Genomic DNA, 19037 nt, shown 5'->3' on the forward strand with positions numbered 1-19037 from the left:
TAAAGGATCAACTGGTTGTTGGGAGCTGGCAACTGGCGTTAACTAAGAGTCCAATTTGATGCTTTGGATCTAAAAAATTCCTTGATGAGACAATAGTCAGCCAACGTCAGACAGGGTTGGATGCCAGTTCTCATAAAAATAGCTCTAATAGGATTTTCTTTTTACAGAAACGACTGGGAGCCCCCAGATAAGAAAGTGGATACAAGAAAGTACCGCGCAGAGCCCAAAAGCATTTACGAATATCAGCCGGGCAAGTCCTCCGTTCTGACCAACGAGAAGATGGTAATGTTGCATATTCAAGCTCTTTTGTCTTAGCCTTCCATGCTCTGTAATCCGGATACGTTGTACACTTGGGTTACATTCTTTTCCCATTGAGATAGACTTGCTTTTGTTTAGAAGACAATGGGGAGGAAAATGAGGTATTTCTACCCTTTTCATTTCTGCAGGTGCTCATAAAATTGAGTCCTGCGAGTCTGCTTTGAAAGAATTGTACTGTGGCTTTGTCGTTCTTTTTGTGCATGGTTTTAACTCATTACAATATGTCTATTTACTAACGTAAAAATTAATTCTGCTGCTGTTGTTTTAGAAATATCTAACCCTGAATGTTGTCAGGCTTATTACTAAACTAGACTAAAGTCAGTTTCAGTGATTCTTATTTGAACATGCTTACGTTTTGTAGACGTTGCTACAGCACCATTAAAAAAATGAAACAATTGATTTGATGCTATGAGTTAGGAAGGGAAAATAAAGGTGCCAGAATGGATCTTTTAGGCCTTCTATTTCTGACTATTATGATATCTGAGGGCTGCTTTCCTTTTCAGTTTGGTTCACAGTTTTCTACAAACGTTTATGTCTTCAAGTGATTTTAGGTGAGGAAAACAGTCTGTGTGGGCATCACATGGACCACCCCAGACAAGCAGCCTCTTCTGTGCAACAGGAGAGAAGTTTTACAAACAGACTAGTTTCATATCTGCCAATCACACTTCCTTAGAAGTGTGTTATTCACCCTAGAAAAAGCTGTTTTAGAGTTCTTATTACGGTTAGAGGGATTCTCCAAGGCTCCATATATCCGCTAGCCCTTCAGCCATGCCAGCAGGATGGAGTTACCATGCTGGGACTTGCCTTTATTAAACCGAATAAGGAGGCCTCTGAAATGAGCAGGTTCAAATTATTCTCTCTCCACCACTTTAGCTCTGCCTGTGTGTAAGGAATAAGTGATTTGACTTTTGCTACAGTGAAAATGCACCATCTTTAAAAGCACACAGGGATTAGTAATTTTAATTAGGAAAAGAGGTCAAGAGTTCACAGAAATGCTTTAAAGTTGTCATTCTTCAGCATTCATTGTACATCACAGTTATTTTAAGCAGAAAAGTTGAGAGAGGAGCAGGGAAGTTCGCCTCGTGGGCCTCTCTTTATCACAGACACGCTCTCGATTAGACAGGAATAAACACAGAAAGTGGCTTTCCACAGTTATTCTGGAAAGAAAGTCTTGTTCATTGAGTCTATGCCTGACACTCTAATAGGTCAGAGATGGACTACAATGTATTAATACACTGAAATGATTTCAGGAACTTTGTAAACCTTTGGTAGTGTTAATTGGGGAAAATATTATTGTTTATTGGTGAACATTGCCTTTATTCAAGCTTTGCCCCTTAATGACTTTTTTCTCCTCTCTCTCTCTCTCTCTCTCTTTCTCTATCTCTCTATCTTTTTTTTTTTTTTTTTTTTTGCTTCCTCCAAATGTAACTAACAGATCTTGGAAAAACACAACATGATTTTGTTTCTCTCATTGATAGCACAGTGTTACATGAATCTTCCATATCAGTTTAGTTTCTTTTTGGTTTTTTCTTCTCTTACTTGGGATCACTTACATTGTTACTATAAACCCTGAAAAGAAATTCCTATGCTCCACCCAGGGGTCCTCTATGGAAAGTCGCTGCTGACCATACACAAGGATGCAAAGCTATGTGTGTTCTATCCAGAAAACCCCCCTGTGCTGTAACAGGTCCTAGTTTGATCTAGTAATGCGACATAGGCCAGAAAGGGACATGGCTGTTCAATCTCACTTTGTTTTTGTTTAGTGCTATCCCTATAAAGTAAAGGTTTGTTGTTGTTGTTGTTTGGGTTTTTTTTTTTTCATTTTAAAGAGAAATTTCAGTTAAATAACCATTGTTGCAGTCTACTTTTTATTAGTCTTTTATCTTTTAGGTCCCCCACCCCCTACTATGTGTACCATGTTAGAAAAAGTTATAATGTGAGATGTAAGTTTTAGTGTGAATTCTGCCTTGTGATGTTCCAATATCTTATTTGCTTGGATTTGAGGACTCACCACTGCCACAGTTCTACTCCCCCTCTTCCCCGACACACACACACACTGTGTTGTTAATAGTACATAAGCATACTAGTGATACATGTAGAATCTGAATTTGCTAAGATAAACATAACTCCTTTGGGGGAAAAAAATCAAATAGTGTGCTTTTTATCCTCTTTTATTAAAGACAGCCATGTCAGCTTAAGCCCAGTAATGTAAACTGTGTTCTTATAGGCACATCTATCCATTGTTCTCAAGAAAACTTGAGTGATGGACTGTGAAGTCAGCTCTAGAGTCTACCCTGTCCCTTACCCCAGCCAGCTGAGATAGATGAAAGATTGCAATACCCTCAGAATCCCCCACAAGAAGTGTTTAGTCTTTGCAGCCTATTTGGAAGAATCTATATGAAATTATGGGTAACTACTTAACCCTTCAGCTTATTAAGGTGTGACTCCTTCTCTTCTGGACTTGGAATTTGAGATATCAGATTTTGGGGTGAGACCCTCTTCTCAGAGGTGTCCAGTGAGATAGTCACTCAAATAGTAACTCGAGACACCATGTGTATTTGCAAGTATAAAGCAAAGAGAGTGATCCAACTTGGTCTCTTCGCAATTCACAGTCACTTTTGAGTATTCTCTTGAATGTTCAGGTTAGTCCACTCTGGATGAGCTTGGTGTTATCTACAAATTTAGTCGGTCTGTCCCTCCTCACTAAGAAGTAGAAGCAGTGGAATATTACCGTAGTGGAGTGAACACATTACTAGATTTTAAAACATCTGTGTTCTAAGTAAAGTTTTGACTCTGCCTTACGTCTTGGGGCAAGTCATTAAACTTTTTTGACTCTCATTGTTTCCATCTGTGAAGTAGACGTATTATCAGACCTGTCAGCTGAAGAACTGATAAGGGAACAATGTGGTCATGTAAGTAGGAGAACTATGGCCATCATAAAGTGCTGTGCAGAGGAGACATACTACATTCAAACATACAAATTAAAGCTTTAAGCTACTCTCTAGCTTTGGTACAAGTTAGCACAGCTGTTTTTTTCTGAGGAGAATTGGGTATTTTTCCTGACAAGTCACCTGCCCTTCCCAACTTTTGCTGAGCTAAGAAACACCAGTAGTAGTGGTAGTAGTAGCAGTAGTAGTAGTAGTAGCTGTGGTAGTAGTAGTAGCAGCGGTAGCAGCAGTAGTAGCAGTGGTAGTAGTAGCAGTGGTAGTAGTAGTAGTAGCAGCAGTAGTAGTAACAGTAGCGGCAGTAGTAGTAGCAGTAGCAGTGATAGTAGTAGCTGTAGCAGCAGCAGTAGTAGTTAGCAGTAGCAGTGGTAGTAGTAGCAGTAGCAGCAGTAGTAGCAGTAGCAGCAGTAGTAGTAGTAGCAGTAGCAGTAGCAGTGGTAGTAGCAGTAGCAGTAGCGGCAGTAGTAGTAGCAGTAGCAGTGGTAGTAGTAGCAGTAGCGGCAGTAGTAATAGTAGTAGCAGTCGTAGCAGTAGCAGTAGCGGCAGTAGTAGTAGCAGTAGCAGTGGTAGTAGTAGCAGTAGCGGCAGTAGTAATAGTAGTAGCAGTCGTAGCAGTAGCAGCAGCAGTAGTAGTAGCAGTGGTAGCAGCAGTAGTAATAGTAGCAGCAGCAGCAGCAGCAGAGAATTAGCCCTGCATTGTACAACTGTGCCTTCCTACCAGCGCAGAGACCCTGCTGCACACTCAGAAGGGCTTTCTCTACTTGTCCTTTCCATCTTTGGATCTACAGCTATGTTTTAAATGGAGCCATTAAACACAGGTGTCAGGGCTGTATAGTCTTGTTGCTCATACTTTCTCTCTCTCTCAGTCTCTCTCTCTCTGTCATACACACACTGTCTCTGAAGTTTAAGGGACCGAAGCCAGCTCTTAAGGCCCGCACCGATCAATATATTTCCTTATTCAACTCTCAGGACGTTATTAACCTTATCTGTAAATAATCTTTGGCAGTAAACTGAGTTAATTCTTTCAGAACTGAGAACCAAAAAAGGTTAGTTTATTTCCTGAAAGACTTGCTGCATTTTATTTGAGAGGAGGAAAAAAAAAAAAAAAGCTGACCTCTTTCTTCCCAGAGAGCAGTTTATAAATAGTCTTTAAAATAATAAACATGGGATAGGTTTTCTGAAGCCCCGCATATAAGGATCTGGATGCCCTAGTGCCTAAACTTCTCTCCCTATCCGTTTGTCCTTACAGGGATTATGTCTTACATCACTGAGTAGATATAGAATTCATTGTCTTTTTTAAAAAAAAAAAAAAACAAAAACTTTTATTTATTATTGGATAAGAGACCCAGAGAAATTGAGTAAGGGGGTGAGGGAGAGAGGGAGAGACAGAGAAACACCTACAGATCTACTTCACCATTTGTTAAACTTCCCTCTGAAGGGGGGGACAGGGGCTTGAACCCAGGTCCTTGTGCGCTCTAGTGTGTGCATTTAACCAGGTTTGCCACCACCTGGCCCCAGAATTCATTGTCTTACATAATGACAGAATCCATTAAGAGGAAGCACACTGTTCTTTAAGATTAAAACTGATAGTCCCACCAACTCATTGGTGAAAGTTTTCATTTGAATGCAAGACTATTTCAATACATATTTTCCTCAGGTTACAGCAAACTTAGTAAAGTCCAGTGAGTCCCAGTTAAGGAAGAGTTCTCTGCCATAGCTTCTTTTGTTTAATGCCAAAATAGAACTTGTGGTCAAGATTCTTCTAAAACTATCTTAGAAGAGGGGGCTGAGAAGGGCTACTGAGGAGGTTTCTAGCTATGTCTACAAGCAGCAAGCCTGTTAACTGAATATCAAGGGCACTGTTTTGTCAACAAGTGCGAAAAAAGACATGTCTGCACGACTCCCTGTGCGGTAGCCCTTCGAGATTGGGGCTTCCTTTGGGATCATTTTTTATTTTTTGTAGAAAGTGTGCACATTTATTTTTCCTCTCATTGTCAGGAGAAAAAAAAAAAGTCCCCATAACTCTTTCTTCTCTGCGTATCAAGGGTTTTCAAAACGTGAACATAGGCTTGGAAAACCTAACCATGAGCCCGTAACACCTGTCATTTAATATGGACAGAGTTGATATACTTCCCAGTCATTTCCTTTTCAGCTCATTATTTCCAGAAACACATGTTATTCCACAGAGCCAGGCACCAGAAATTAGTAAATATTTGATCAACTGTAAGATTCAGGAAATCACATCATCACCCTGTGTGAACTACCTAAGTGTTAGATAAAGTGAGACATCTAACCTCTTTTGTAACATAACCCAGAAGGTTTTTTTCCCCCCTGCTGCTCTGTTCTGTCTTGTTCAGCTTCTCTTGCACTTTTATTCCACTCTCCCCCACCTAGTTCTTTAACGTATATTTGTTACAACACAAAGTATATTCTGTCTGTATACACCCCCCTACCCCCCAACACCCCCATGCTTGTTTAAAATGTTTTTCCCCCCACTGTGTTCTCTGTTTTACTTATGCCATCTTTCCTTTTACTGTGTATGGGGCATGATTTCTCCCCTACTTGTGTGCCACTAAAGATGCAGTATTAACAAATTGGCTTTTACGAAACATCAGTGTCAACATTTATTTTGAAAATCAGTAAGGTATCAGGCCTTGCAAATATGCACTAAAAACTAGACTAGCCTGTAAATACTGTTTGCTCTACTCACCTGGCGTCAGTGGCTAACTGTTTAGTGTGCTCACCAGGTTATTTGCTTCTAACTAATGGTTCCTTGTAAAGAGGAAATGAGGGTTTTCCTTCCTCCTGCAATTCTGGCAATTGTCAGGGCCTCGTATCATTGCCCATGCAATGATTTGTTGTGGAGGGCAGCAGTTCTTCATCTGCAGTTCACTTGCCTTCTGCCTGGGAGCTGATAATGACTTGCTCACTGCTCCCTTTCTAAGTTTCTTTCTTTCTTTTTTTTTTTTCTTTTTGATCCCCGAAACATGCCCTCTCCCACCCGTTTTAGCTTCTTATTTATGCCGATGTCCATAAACATGGATGCTTGCTGCTGGGACTGCAGTTACTGTCTATATCTAGGAACCACTGCATCTCTACTGGCCTATTCCTATGTAATCTCTGCATAATGTTATCCTTCTCTCTCTTCCATTTCCCTGTCACCAACCCCTATAGAGTCGGGATATAAGCCCAGAAGAGATAGATTTAAAGAATGAACCTTGGTATAAATTCTTTTCGGAATTGGAGTTTGGGAAACCGGTAAGTTTAATAGCTTCAGTGGTTATAAGTTTTGCTGTTTGATTCATATTTGGAAGGAATTCAGGAAGTGGGAAACAATCGTGTCAGTTATTGGTAGTGGGATTGTCTGTTCTCCAGTCTGCAAGCTTTCCACTGTGTTTCCTTAACCAAGAAAGGACAGTGGGCTTCTAGAGACACATTGTCAGAACCTAGTGAAACTTGACTACATACATCATTGCTTGGCTCCTGCATCGAGGACATTACCACCGCTGGCAACAGATACCACCTGCCTACTGGATGGCATTATTTCAGCTATTTGGTTCAGTTTCTTGACCAAGATCTTGATGGCACATAGTAGACAAGCAAGCAAATGCATTCCACACAAAAGACCAGCACAGTAGTATCATCACTGCTGTGTGTAACGTTTCAGAAAGCACATAGGAGGGAGTCGGGTGGTAGCACAGTGGGTTAAGCGCACATGACATGAAGCTCAAGGACCGGCGTAAGGATCCCAGTATAAGCCCCCGGCTCCCCACCTGCAGGGAAGTCGCTTCACAGGTGGTGAAGCAGGTCTGCAGGAGTCTATCTTTCTCTCCCCCTCTCTGTCTTCCCCTCCTCTCTCCATTTCTCTCTTCTCTATCCAACAATGACGACATCAATGACAATAACAATGATAACTACAACAATAAAACAGCAAGGGCAACAAAAGGGAAAATAAATAAAGTTTAAAATAAATAAATACTTTTAAAAAGAAAACACACAGGAAAGAAGGTGCCGACGCCTTTTGGAAAAGAAGCTCCCTGCAGATGTGGCCCATACCATAGACACCACTCCATGCCAGGCTACACTTGCAGAGTGATTCCATGACTTAGGATTTCTGAAATGAGAGTTAAGGATTCGAGCAAATGTAGTGGTCAGCACGCTGTGTTGAAATTTTTTCTGTGATATGCCTGAGTTAGCTGTGGGACAGACTTGAGTTTTGGCACTTGGAGGTTTGTGGTGTTTTTTTTTTTTTTTTTTTTTTGGCTTAGCACCCAGAGGAATATCAAATATAACAAGAATGAAGCTCATTTCCCCCTCTTTGAGATGGCTGCAAACCAACCTTAAAAGTCCATTTACAAAACAAGAAAAGAAGAAACTTCATTTACTTTGAGGTCTCAATCACAGTTGCAAGAAAGAATGTATAGGTAGAAGAGTGAATTGTATACAAATAAAATATATTTATACTTTTGATACTCTTAGCACTGAGTAAGCACTCTGAATCACATGGTTTGGGGTTGATAGTCTTATATGCAGACATAAGCTAGCCTTCAAATTCGATAAAATGTTAAATTGTCTGTTGTACATTATTCATAAAAAGGACAAAGAGAAAATTTAAATCTGGTGGGTCCTTTAAAACTTCTAATTTTATTTAATAATGTTGAGGTTTATTTTATAGCTCTGGCATCTATGAGTTAGGAGCACTGGTCTTGCAAAAACCCCTGCTTATTGTAGGATAAGTGTTGCTCCTACATTGCCTCTTCCTGACACTCTATTAGCTGCTGAGTTGTCCTGGATAAACTGTGCCATCTAGTGGCCAATAGCTAGGAAATTGTCTATTCCAAAATCGTGCTTCTTTCCTCCCTCCAACCTTCAACCCACATCCCACATCCTACTTTTCTCGCTCCTTTTTTCCTCTTCTGTTCACCATCCAGATATGAGTGAAATCTACCGAAGACAACTTTTAAACAGTTTCCAACACCTTTCTTTCTCTCTTTTATTTAAAATCTGTTTGGTTATCTCACCAAATAATAATAATACTTTGACATGTTTTTCTCACCCCACTGCCCTTCCTAAAAAGACTGGCATATGCAGTAGTGATGCCACATTTTCATCTGTTAGCTTTTAACTATAGTTCATGCCTCATTGGGGTTTGAAGTTCTTTTTATGAGCCACAACTTTCTAGCCATCTTATTTGTCAAATAACTAAATCAGTTTTATCTAAAAGGTTCCCATTTAAGAAGAGACATAAAGAGATTTTTTCTAACTAATTAGGATTCATTTGCTTTACTGTCAGTACAAGTAATTCTGTTTTCTTTTTTAGTAGTAGACAGTATTTCAGTTCCAACAAATATTAAATGAAACTCTGTGGGGCCAGCCAGTGATGCAGCTGGTTGAGCACACATACTCCTGAGCATGGACAAGGGTTCAAGCCCCCCTGTCCCCACCTGTAGGGAGTGGAGGAAGCTTCACTAGCAGTGAAGTAGTGCTGCAAGTGTCTTCTTTTATGCTCAATTTCTCTTTCAATTCAAAATAAATAAATATATAGATATATAAATATTTAAAAGATACTTTAAACTAAACTCTTTGAAGAGCTTTAGAAATCAACCTTGTTTCTGGTGGAAACTGTGGCTCGAGTACCAATTAACCAATCTAAAGAAATACTGGACACACATTCCATCTGTGTACTGAGACCTTCCTGTAATTTGTATCCCTATCTTATGTGTTATTCTACCTGCCTCTTAGTTACTTAGTGACATAGAGGTGCTTTTCTAGAAGCTATTTTTCTCTGAAGCCATGTGTGTTCTTTGAACAGATTTTAGAGTCCTTCTCAAATAGAGCTACTTCTTTCTGTACAAGTCTTTCAATGTGGCATAGCAGATAGTACCTGTGAAAACTTGCCAGAAATGGCTTAATCACTGTCCACAGCCTGAAGAACAGTTTCAGGTGATTTTTTTTTTTTTTTTTTTTTTATGTTCTGGGACATCCTAAGGGTGTTATCTGGTTAAGCCAAATGGATACACAATATCTAGGGCTTCAGAAAATACGGGGATTTTCCCCCCTTTCTGTTAATTTTTTCCTACCTGAATCACCAAAACAAATAGAATAATGCAGTGATGTAAACCATGGCAGTTGCTTTAGAAGATCTTATAGTCACTTAGAAGCAGGACGAAAGCAAAACGCTGACCAAATTATATGGATCAAAGTCAGCTCCTTGTTTTTCCACATCAAGTCAGAACCCACTTCTCCTGAGTGGAAACCTACCAGAACTCTGACACTAGACACTTGGCCTGAATTACTTTCTTCCTCAAACGTTTCACTTAATGCCATACCAAAAGGAGTTGAAATTTCAACACAATCCCGGTTGTAATACCTTCTAACCCTAATAAGTGGTTGTGGAATATAAGACAGTTCAAGAGTCTCCTTTAAGGGCAGACTATTTAAAACCAGTATAATTTGTAAACACTGTCTTGGCTTTTGTAGTGTGTGAATAAATTAGTTAGGGGGGTACTGCAGGTTTTCTTGTTTGTTTAAGCCTCCAGAAATGACCAGTTCAGGCATCTTACATACTTAAAGCACATACTTACAAATTGCCGAGCATATGTATATAGAGATAACATTATTGACCTGCTCCTGTCTGAGGAGGAACACCTTGGAGTCAGAATTCTTTTCATTTGAAGATTCATAACTAATCACTTAGGTGCTAGTTTTTTCTTGCTCTCCTCCCCCACCCCCTCATTTCTACAGAAATCGACATGATTTCTGTATATAAACTCACAGCAGGATGCCATAATGCAGGCCACTTTGAATGCCTCCCCAGAGTTGATTATAATAACATTTGCACAAATTTTCTAAATGTCTTACTATTCTTTATTTATTAATTGGTTAGACAACCAGATATTGAAAGGGAAGGGGAAGTTAGAGAGGGAGAGAGACAGAGACAGAGAGACACCTGCAGCCCTGCTTCACGACTCACAAAGCTTTCCCTCTGCAAGTGAGGACCGGGGCCTTGAACCTGGGTCCTTGCACTTTTTAACATGTGTGCTCAACCAGGTGCACCACCACCCGGCCTCCATTTGCATAAAATTCTAGAAGCTAATCATGATTTCATCTCCTTAGAGGTCATTATATAGGAAAATTTCAATTGCAGTAGGTAGAACAGCAAAGTCCACATAGAAGAGAAACAAATAAGTAAATTTAAATCCAAGGGAAAAAGAAAAGATCCACTCAGAGATAGATAAAGGGACAGATAGACAGACAAATCCAGTGGGCCGGGAGGTCCGCTTTGCAGGAGAGAGGTTCCATAGTTAACCTGTGAATGTCTTGTGTCCCCCCACCCCAATCTCACTCTTAAAGTTCTCCTGGCAGATACAAAAAAGCAAAAACAAACAAATAAACCCTTACAGCCCATTGTTTAAATTCTCCTTTCTCGAGGTGAACAGCTTCTTATCGCTGGCTGTGTTGTCCAAGTCTAGAAAAACTCTAGAAGGAGATCTGAATAATTCTCTAGGGGGATTTTCTAGTTACATGCTGCAATATTCAACACCCATCTGAGCATGGAGTTCATTGCTACAAGCCATAGAAAGTGTATTTAGTTCAACTCTAATCTCTGAAGTCAAGCATTTATTAATACAATGAATTTTGCCAGGGAGTGGGGTGGGAAAGATGGCTTCAAAAATGTAGACTCTCCAGTTATCAGTCTTAGTTTGATAAGAACAGTAACTGTTGTTGTTTAAATGGTTATTAATGCTTTTTCTTTGTTTTGTTTGTTTTGTTCTCCTTTCCAATTTTAAATATTTAGACCCTAGCAATGATTTTTATTTATTTATTTATTTGGAGCTATAGCCATCAAAACTAGCTCCCTAGTTCATGTATCTGGCTCCCCATTTCTGCAGCCCTCCCCCCCACCCCCTGCCCCAGGATCCCAGGCCAACCTCGTGTCCCTAGATGGCCTCCTTAGAAGGCAGAGCCCAGGCCTGTTGTTTTTAGTTTGTTTTCTGTGTTGATACAGTTTCCTTAGTGTGCCCTGCTTTGTTTGAGCCAGTCTCCATGTTTGTCTTATGTCTTTATGCTCATTTCTTCATTTCCTCCTCTGCTTCCCGTCAGCCTCCCAAAAAGATATGGGATTATACTCCTGGAGACTGCTCTATCCTTCCTAGAGAGGATAGAAAGGTAATTCTGCTGTGACGCCTTCGTGGGCTGTGTGTGTGCTTTCTAGCTGATTAGTGTGAGTGTGTTGTGGTTTTTTTTTTTTTTTTTTTTTCTTTTCTTTCTCTTAAATCACCTTTTTACTATTTTTTTTAAACTTGATAACATTTTGCTATGATTTAGTGATAAAACTTTTTAACCAAGTCTTAAGAGCTATCCTCATGTGTAGATGTTTTCCTAAAAATAGTTATTCTTCTGACATATAGTAATTTGTCACAATCACCATACTCTGAAAAGAGAGAAAATAGGTGTTTCCGTAAAGGTAGGTTTTTTTGTGGTATCTGTAGTTCTTTTAGAGCAAGTAGAATAGAGTTTGAAGCTTTGATTACTTCACGGTTATATTGCCTAATGTGACACTCTGTTTTCATGTCTTTAACTAATTTCTCGTGAGCTCTTGTGTTGTATTCATCTTGCCTTTATTAAAATATAACACTAAGAAAACATTCATTTTTTTCAAACTTAAACTTCCGTTCTTTCCGCCTCTCCTCTAAACTAAAATGGTCTTTCCCATCTTTTCTTTCTTGAACCAGAGTAATCTAGAAAAAGATCTCAACCTCTACCAAACAGAGTTAGAGGCAGATTTAGAAAAAATGGAGACGCTTAACAGAACACCCAGTACAAATCTGTCACAGGTATTTCCAAGCTTTTCCTCCGGCCATTAGTCCTTTTTTAAAACTCTGTTTTTCTCTGGTTTTGTTTGATGCAGTTGAGGTGGTAAATGGTTATGCCGGTTATCTTTAAGCTGCATGGCTTTTTGCTTCTGCTTTATATCTCTCCCCTTGCTACTTTTGCATAGATTCCTTCTGAGCTTGGCATCTTCCTGAAAGTTTTTTATCCCTCCAACTCTATTGAGGCTGGTGGGTTATATAAATTACTCCCCACCACCCCGTACCCTTCTCTTTCTCAGCTTTCAGAGGGTGACTCTGTCTAAATTCTCTCCCTTCAACTACTATCCACCTTCTTTGAATGCTCAAGGAGTCCTTTTCTTTTCTTCAGTTTCCTTGTTGATTTTGTAGCCTTGGGAGATACCAACCTCAGAGGTCATTTTCACAAACACAGCAGCAATGGTGTGAGTACATCTTCCATGCATGATGCTGTCAGAATAGTAACAATTGTGATTTGAAAGTTTAGAAAGTTCTTGATGGGGGAAAAAGAAATCCACTCAGGTGACCTAGCCACAATCATTTGAAACTCAATCCATGTTGATATTTTTCAAAAGGAAAGGGATGTTTCAATGTAGCTTATTAAAGGATATGTTAGAAAGAGAAACCAAGGTAAATGGGTCCCAAGATTAGGGGTGTGTGTGTGTGTGTGTGTGTGTGTGTGTGTGTGTGTGTGTGTGTGGTAGGGGGTGGGAGTTAATACCAAATATTTGGAGAGCTTTCTCCAGTGCACCCAGGTGAAATTTTTTTTAAAAAAATCTCTTATAAAGAAAAATTATTTTACAGAAAACAAAAAAAAAGAATACTGGCACAACTGAAGAGACTAGGAAAGTCCACAGACTGGCAGGAAAAATGCTAATGAATATTGTTCTTTTTTAAGCAGAACTAAGGCAGGGAAGGTTTGGCCACCAGTGTGAGAAGCTTGCTAGGAAAAGTCATGTAAGTGCCAGCAACTCAAACTAGGGAAGGAGTAAGGAAGTCAGGCCAACAGGGACTAGATGGGAGGGTGAGGAGCTAGGGAACTGGAGGTTCAGGGGAGTTGGGTTCAGGAACTCAGAATCATCAAAGGAGGAGTTAGCCAACCAGCAGGGCTAGGCCTCTTTAAAACTTTGGAGGAAGCACAAGAGGCAAATCCCACTGAACATGGACGTTGACAGGTCGATCCATACTCTTAGCCTGTCTCTCTCTTTCCCTAGTGGGGCGGGGCTCCAGGACGCATTGGTGGGGTTGTCTGTCCAGGGAAGTCTGGTTGGCATCATGGTAGCCTCTGGAACCTGATGGCTGAAAAGAGAGTTAACATATAAAGCCAAACAAGTTGTTGACTAATCATGAACCTAAAGGCTGGAATAGTGCATATGAAGATTTGGGGTCTCCATTTTGGAAAAAGCTAGTAAGACCATTTTTAGGTATATTCCAAGGAGCTCATGGCTTTACTAGTTTTTGTCTGTGCCTGACATTTAATATGCAGGTAAACCCAGGTTATTATCTGGGGAGATGATGTGATAGCTGGAATTATAGAAGCCAGACCTTCCACCTTCTTCACCCCATAATGATCCTGGTTTCATACTCCCAGAGGGATAAAGAATAGGAAAGGCAGGGGATGGGATACAGAGTTCTGATGGTGGGAATTGTGTGGAGTTGTACCCCTCTTATCCTATGGTTTTGTCAGTGTTTCCTTTTTAAAAATAAAAAGAGGTAAACCCCAGGGCATATAATGGAGGCAGGTAGGTGGAGTAGGGCAGGAAAAAGGGGCACCTCAGAGTAGAGACTGAAATCAGTTGTAGCCACTGAGGGATTTCTAGAGTAAGAACTATCATTGCAGATTAAGTCCTAAAATGAATGGGACAAGGCAGAGTGTTGAGATTGCTAGCTAGTCCAAAACAAATCAGGAACACTCTCAAAATAGTCTATCAGTGATTCTGTAATCACACATAAGACCAGAGAGCAACTAGGGACTCCTGAATTAGCTGTAGCTTCTCTGAGGCAAGAGATGATTTATTATATCTCCAAACCTACCCAAGGCACAAAGAAGTGTTGGATGTATAAATGTTCCCTAACTGAATAACTTCTCCTGTTCAGTCCCTAATGAGTCTGAGCTGGGTTGAGAGTGGTTTTAGAATAGTACCCCAAAGTTCAGCTTTGCCTCCACGAATGTGATACTTCCGTTTTTTTTAACTGTTTTTTTTTTTTATCTTTATTATTGGATAGAGACAGAGAGAAATTGAGAGGGGAGGGGAGTATAAAGGGAGACATCTGCAGCCCTGCTTCACCACTTGTGAAGCTTTCCCCCTGCAGATGGGGACCAGGGGCTTGAACCCAGGTCCTTGTGCACTGTAGTGTGTGAGCTTAACCAGGTGTGCCCCCAGAATGTGATAATTTCATCATGTGTGAACATGAAAACTTTCCAGCTCTCCACAACAGTGGCTGCCAAGAGATAATTAATTGATATGGGCTCTAGGCACCAGAAGAGAGAGAAATCATGAAGCAAACCAGAAGGCATCTAGAGGAGTCCACAGAGATCTTAAAGCACGACTGAAACAGGTGCATGATGGAAGGAGGGGGAATCCATTAGAGGCAGTGTAAAGAGCTTAGCTGCGAACATAGAATGGACTCAAGAAATTGAGTGACAGAATCAGAGTGGATAGTTGGAGGACCTGTTATAGCAGAGACTCTAGAATATGACTAAGGAGATGATTTTGCCCTCAAACCAGCAATTCCACTCAGGATGTGGTTTAGGGAGATTTAGTATCTCACTCTAGAGAGCCTGAATTGGAAGGAGACTCTCCATTTGGAGATCAAGGAAGGCTTCTGCAGCAGCCTGAATGGGGGAGGGGGGGAGCTAACCTCAGTGACAACAGCATGAAAGAACAGAAGCAGGTAGGGGAGTGACTTGCAAAGAAATTGCGGTGGCACATTTTACCTGATTTGTGTATAAAATAAAAAATATATAGAATAAAAAATTGGGGGGCTGGGTGATGGCGTATCTGGTTGAGCGCACATGTTACAGTGCTCAAGGACCTAGGTTCGAGCCCCCAGTCCCCACCTGCAGGGAGCAGGCTTCACAAGTGGTAAAGCAGGTCTGCAAGTGTCTCTCTTTCTCTCTTCCTCTCTATCTCCCCTACCCTCTCAATTTCTGGCTGTCTCTATCCAATAAATAAAGATAATTTTTAAAAAATTCTTTTAAAAAATTGAAGGATTAGACAGAGACAAAGGCAACTATAGGGTTTGGGCCTTGCTACTCAAAGCTAAAAGGAACATCAGCATGTCACATTAAAAAAAAAAGTGGGGAGGGGGGCTTACATAATCAGTAGGAGTTATCTGAAGAGAAGTGATTAGAATTCAGGGAGCATATGAAAGAGACAGAAAAGAGAATCATGTTGAGAGAGCACCAGCTATTCGAGGGTTTTTGTTGAAGGAAGAACAGCTGAGAGTTAGAAGAAAGCATGAGTAGTCCGGGAGGTGGCGCAGTGGATAAAGCATTGGATTCTCAACCATGAGGTCCTGAGTTTGATCCCCAGCAGCACATGTACCAGAGTGTTGTCTGGTTCTTTCTCTCCTCCTATTTTTCTCATGAATATAAATAAATAAATAAAATAGATTTAAAAAAAAAAAGAAAAGAAGAAAACATGAGAAACGGGGGAAGACTAGAAAAGTTTGAGAATGACACCTCCAAAAATAACCCACAGAATCAATGCCAAGGAAACGGTCCATGGATTTGATAACCAAAATGTTTCCTTTTTATTTTTTATAAACTTTTACTTATTTATTGGATAGAGACAGTCAGAAATCAAGAGGGAAGGGGAAAGATAGACCTGTAGCCCTGCTTCACCACTCACAAAGTTTCCCCCCTGCAAGTGGGACCAGGGACTCGAACCTGGGTCCTTGCGCATTGTAATGTGTGCGCTCAACCAGGTGCACCACCACCTGACCCCAGTAACCAAGAGGTTTCTAAGAACTAGGAAGGCTGCTGGGGGAGCTAATGGGCATAGTGAAGAACTGAGCGGCATCGGGAAATGTGATCTGTGGAAGGTGAGCTGCTTCTTTCTGGAAGACTTATCAAGGCTGAGCAAACAAGCCTTTTCAAGATGGAGACAGGGTGTCAGTGGTGATAGAGTCTAAAAGGAGAGGAAGGGCAGGAGACATTAGTACAGACACAAGGGCTAGTAGGATGAATGTGGAGGTGAGATCACATTCTCAGGAAGACTGGAGCTGATGATAGATTATCCTGGATGCAGGTGCCCTCAGAAATGGAAGGACACAGCACATTGAAGGTGGATGTTTTTGCAGGCAGGGTACTCAGTGGCTGAACCGCTGATACACGTGGCCTTTCCTGCCTTTCTCCTTTTTTAATCTCTCTCTTTTGTGTGTGTGTGTGTTAAATTATCTTTATCTATTGGATAGAGAGAGCCAGAAATTGAGAGGGGAGAGGATGATAGGGAGAGAGACACCTGCAACCCTGCTTCACCACTTGCAAAGCTTTCCCCCTGTAGATTGAAGACTGGGGGCTTGAACCTGGGTCCTTGCACATTGTAACATGTGCGCTTGATGAGGTGCACCACCACCTGGCCCCAACTCTTAATCTCTAACATATTTCTGTGTTTTTCTCCCTCCTTTCCCCAAGTACCTTTCCTCCGACTAGCTTATTTTCCTTGAAGTGGTCATTTTTACATTAGCTTTGTCAGGAGTACCTTTATAAGTTATCTTTTGCATTGGTCAATTACCACATTCATTTTAAGACAAATATATTCAGTATGCTCTCCAAAACAACAGAAGCCTTAAAAGTTCATAATTATAATTATGTTGCTTTTTCTCTGCATGTAACTCTTGGCTAATTATTTTCTTCCTTTTGTGCAATAGTTTATAAATATATATATAAATGTTCCCTCAGTCGGGTTGAAATGATTATAAATAAGTATTGTGAAACTCCCTTCTCCATTTCCACACTTCTGAATATACAGGGATAAACAAACCATCTAAACACGGGATGCTCTTTAAAGTGGAATTTTCCGCATTTTTTTTGTACCTAAAGTGTTGGGTGACCCCCCCCCCCCCGGATGTGGCTTCTGTGGTGGGGGGTGGTGCATGAAGGAGTCTGTGGTGGGCTTGGCATTGGGGTCTGGGGGCCGGGATGGATGTGCTGTCTGCGTCACTACTGCATGTTGGTGAGATGGTGGAACATTCCAGGGGAGCTGGAACTGAAGATTAGACAACCAGTAGGTCATCCCCTGTCCCCTCATCCCCCTCCTCCTTCACTTCCCCTTAGCTGCAGCCTCTGGAAAGGGGGAGGGGGGAGGGAAGGGTGAAAGCCAACTTATCCAGGAATCCTTCTCCCAAAGAAAGAGAACTGAAATCTTCTCAGCCAGCTCATCTCCCAGAGGTCCTTATCTAAATTAGGAAAGGAGAGAGAATTGTGTTCCTTTTCCCTTGGGGCTTTGAAACATCTGAGTCAAGATAAATAATCTACACATTGTTTTCTTTCTTTCTCCCCACCCCCCCCCACCCCCTTCCTTGACATTTACAGAGCTCAGCAGTCAGTCCCACTCCGGAAATGTCTTCAGAACCTCCTGGATAGTAAGTTGCCAATCTGTTTATGTGACTTTATGTATTAAAATGTCAGAAATGGGAAGAGGCTTTTGTGTTTGGGGGCCTAGTGCATTTTATTTGTAAGCAGTCTGCCTGGTGGCTTTGGATAATGGGAGGATTGGTGATAAGTAGTGATTTCATTAGGTTTTGAATTGTTTTTCCTGTCTGTCTTCTTCTAAATTAAATTCATAGTGATTCATATTACCTTTGATGAGCTATAGTCTCTGTTGGCTTCCTCACTTATCAGGTTGGGTAAATAAAAATGAGAGAAGTTGGGCCAGGCAGTAGCTCACTTGGTTAAGCTCATACACTACAGTGCATAAGGACCCAGGTTCAAGCCCCTGGTCCCTACCTGTAGGAGGAAAGCTTCACGAGTGGTGAAGCAGGGCTGCAGGTGTCTCTCTGTCTCTTTCCTTCTCTATCTCTCCCAACCCTCTCAATTTATCTATTTCTATCCAGTAATAAATATATATTTTTAAAAAGGAGGTGAGTTCATCCTTTTCAAAAATCCTGACTTTGAGGGGGGTGGGTAGCATAATGGTTCTGCAAAAGACTCTCCTGTCTGAGGCTCCAAAGTCACAGGTTCAATCCCCTGCACTACCATAAGCCAGAGCTGAGCAGTGCTCTGGTAAAGGTCTGAATGCTGACTTTATGGAATTTAGTCAGATATCATGGTCTCTTGAGCATGTACAACCTACATTACCAAAGAAGACATTTCGTGTGAGTACCTTTATTTGACAGTCAGTCAGCTAGGATGTCTGTCTTTCAGTGGACAACTGGAAAAACCTTAATCCTTCCGTGGCAGTAGCCAAATCTCTCACTAGACCCATTCTGTTAAACTTTGTTTGTTTGTTTGTTTGTTTGTTTTACCAGAGCACTGCTCAGCTCTGGCTTATGGCAGTGTGGGGGATTGCACCTGGGACTTGAGAGCCTCAGGCATGAAAGTCTCTTTGCATAACCATTATGCTATACCCCCACCCTAAACTTTGTTTTTAAACTATGTGCATTTGTGATTTAAACCCTAGTGCAGAAGAAGACTTAGAAGATAGATTAGAAACTGAAGAGAAGTTTGCCCATTGTGGCAAAGGCTAAGTACAGTCTTTTGTGCCCACTGTGGGGTGGATCAATAGTCCAGTCACCATCATGACAGAGAGGCATCAAAGCTCAGGCACACCACTGGGACCCTCTTGTCTTCCTTCCTCTACTCTTGGCTTTAAGGACCACTTTCTTTTTTCTTTTTTTGCCTCCAGGGTTATCACTGGGACTCATACTTACACTACAAATCCACTGCTCCTGGCGGCCATCTTTTTTCCATTGTTGGATA

General features: G+C 41.0%; 1 protein-coding gene across 50 annotated transcripts in view; it reads left to right on the forward strand.

The window, feature by feature from the left end:
* Positions 1–19037, forward strand: part of SORBS1 (sorbin and SH3 domain containing 1) — a 331521-nt gene that overhangs the window by 246027 nt on the left and 66457 nt on the right. For 39 of the 50 annotated variants that reach the window (XM_060193311.1, XM_060193305.1, XM_060193352.1 and 36 more), the window contains 5 exons: positions 168–282; positions 6438–6521; positions 11367–11432; positions 11999–12100; positions 17652–17701. In XM_060193311.1, coding sequence (XP_060049294.1) covers positions 168–282; positions 6438–6521; positions 11367–11432; positions 11999–12100; positions 17652–17701 — 417 coding nt within the window. The remainder of the gene's footprint in view (positions 1–167; positions 283–6437; positions 6522–11366; positions 11433–11998; positions 12101–17651; positions 17702–19037) is intronic. The other 11 variants (XM_060193355.1, XM_060193410.1, XM_060193425.1 and 8 more) reach the window with 4 other exon arrangements.

Source organism: Erinaceus europaeus, chromosome 1 (genome assembly GCF_950295315.1).
Source record: "Erinaceus europaeus chromosome 1, mEriEur2.1, whole genome shotgun sequence".
Classification (NCBI taxonomy): domain Eukaryota; kingdom Metazoa; phylum Chordata; class Mammalia; order Eulipotyphla; family Erinaceidae; genus Erinaceus; species Erinaceus europaeus.